We start from the raw sequence: 2,099 nt of genomic DNA, 5'->3' as shown, positions 1-2,099 counted from the left end.
AACACTCCAACATCAAAGTCCTGTGCTTTATGACCCACCCCAACCTCCAACCTACAGAGCTCTCCTACACATCAGCGGTCTCACTCTCTCTCTCACACACACACACCCGCATGCAGACACACATACACACACGCATGTACACACACACCCATTCTACCCTACACTACACTGCATTTTTCTTGAACCTCCCTTCCTTCCTCTCTTGATTTACTAACAGAGAACGCCCATGGTGGGTTTGAGAGGCCAAAGCAAAGGAATCGCCTGATCATCAGCTACAGACACACTCAAAAAAAAGCATGTGCATACACTCCCACACACCCATAAAAACCTAAAGTACCCCATGTGTTTTCTCAGAAGACGCAGGCCGGGTCACAGCCAGCATCGCACAGCCAGTAACTGGTGTAGAGAGACGTTGTTTCAGCAGGCAGTATTTTGAGCCAGGGAACCTGATGAAGGATGTGTGCGTATGGACAGCCAATCACGCTTCTGCTATTTTGCCTGTTCGGGTCAGGTGAGTGAAATGACGGCTAGCTAAATGCCACGGGCGCAGGTACAATGACACAATAGGCTCAATGTGAGAACAGTCAATTTTAAGAATTTAATCTATAGAACGTGAACATTGTGTGTGTGTGTGTGTGTGTGTGTATCATAACTGATGAATGACAATTCTAGCAATGATGCAAAGTCACTAAGTACATTTACTGTCCGTACGATTTTGAGGGACTTGAATATTTCAATTATGCCGTTATATAATTCAAATCCACTAGTTTCCAGTTGTCCTATAGGTCTTATGTACACACAGACACAGACAGTGTCTTTGTCTGTGCATATGTATATATACACCCTAGTCCTAGTTTATGATCTATGATATGCTCTCGTAAAACTGAATCCATCTTTATAAATAAATAAAATTATAAAGTTGGACACTAAGTAATTGTTGAGACTTGAAAATGAGATTGTTGGTTGAAAACATAACCTGGCTTATTTCACTCATTTAAATTTTGACAGCCTATATGCCAACACACACACACACACACACACACCAGAGAGCTACTGTGGGTGAGATCATCTGATAAGCAGCAGAACAACCTCAGGATTCAGGGGAACAATGGTCATGAAGAGAGGAGCGAGTTCTTTGACTTGGGCAGGGTGTCCTTCCTTCCTCAGAGGAACACACTGGGTGTATTCAGCGCGAAATGAAACAATGGTTCACAATAGATCGGCTAAAAAGAGTATTATTTTACGAGATGGCAAAATTCAATTGACCCTCGCCTGTATTACGTAAAGACAGTGAGAATGACTAATGAGGTCACACAGCTTACCGCACCAACGTAAACAAATGAAGAGACACATCACCCTCAAATCTGACATTTTAGGTTCTATTCTTTGCAGAACATTAACAGGAGAATAATTATGAAATGGTATATATTCTTTTAAATAAAATAACCTTTACCTGTAGTGTGTATTCTGAGCATTACTGTAGTGAAACTCCCCTAATCCACAATGATTTGGAGGGTGTCATCAAGATACATCAAGTGACTTATTGTGTCTTTCTTCCTTTTCCGACTCTGCGACCACTCCTGTGAACTCAGCTACCTCATCTCCTGTTTCCATGCACACATCTGCTCCACCTTTTTTGTCACAAATTTCACCTCCCTCTCTGACAATCCTGGCACCTCCACCGTCTCCTTCTCTCAGTAGCCCACCACCCACACCTTCCCTCACCAGCAACTCTGGAGAGTCAGCAGAAAAGGTCCGCTGCCCTCTGACGATGTCACCCTCCACTCTGGTGGTCAGGTATGTCGATGCAAGAATAGCAGCTGATTATTTCAGGGTGGTGCAGTGGCTCAATGATTAAAGGGTCTGCTGCTCAAACTAATTCCAAATGATGTTTACTTTTGTGTCTTCCTATACTTCCTTTCAAAAGAACAGATATACTGTGGTGGTGCCTGAATTGGACAGTGAAAGGTGCCAGTACCCTAATTACCTTATTAATTAAGTACCCTAATAATTCAGCAGTGTGTACATACAGTGGGTACGGAAAGTATTCAGACCCCTTTAAATTTTTCACTCTTTGTTTCATTGCAGCCATTTTCCAA

The 2,099-nt window shown here is 42.7% G+C and overlaps 1 protein-coding gene across 1 annotated transcript in view; it reads left to right on the top strand.

Moving 5' to 3' along the window:
* Window positions 1-243: 243 nt before the first annotated feature.
* The window catches only part of LOC117961083 (vascular cell adhesion protein 1-like), a 6,311-nt gene continuing 4,455 nt past the window's right edge, over window positions 244-2,099 (top strand). Inside the window, exons 1-2 of the mRNA XM_034899472.1 lie at window positions 244-511; window positions 1,593-1,797. Coding sequence (XP_034755363.1) covers window positions 457-511; window positions 1,593-1,797 — 260 coding nt within the window. The 5' untranslated portion in view covers window positions 244-456. The remainder of the gene's footprint in view (window positions 512-1,592; window positions 1,798-2,099) is intronic.

This window comes from Etheostoma cragini, chromosome 2, assembly GCF_013103735.1.
Source record: "Etheostoma cragini isolate CJK2018 chromosome 2, CSU_Ecrag_1.0, whole genome shotgun sequence".
NCBI lineage: Eukaryota > Metazoa > Chordata > Actinopteri > Perciformes > Percidae > Etheostoma > Etheostoma cragini.
This window is presented reverse-complemented; position numbering and strand designations above follow the sequence as displayed.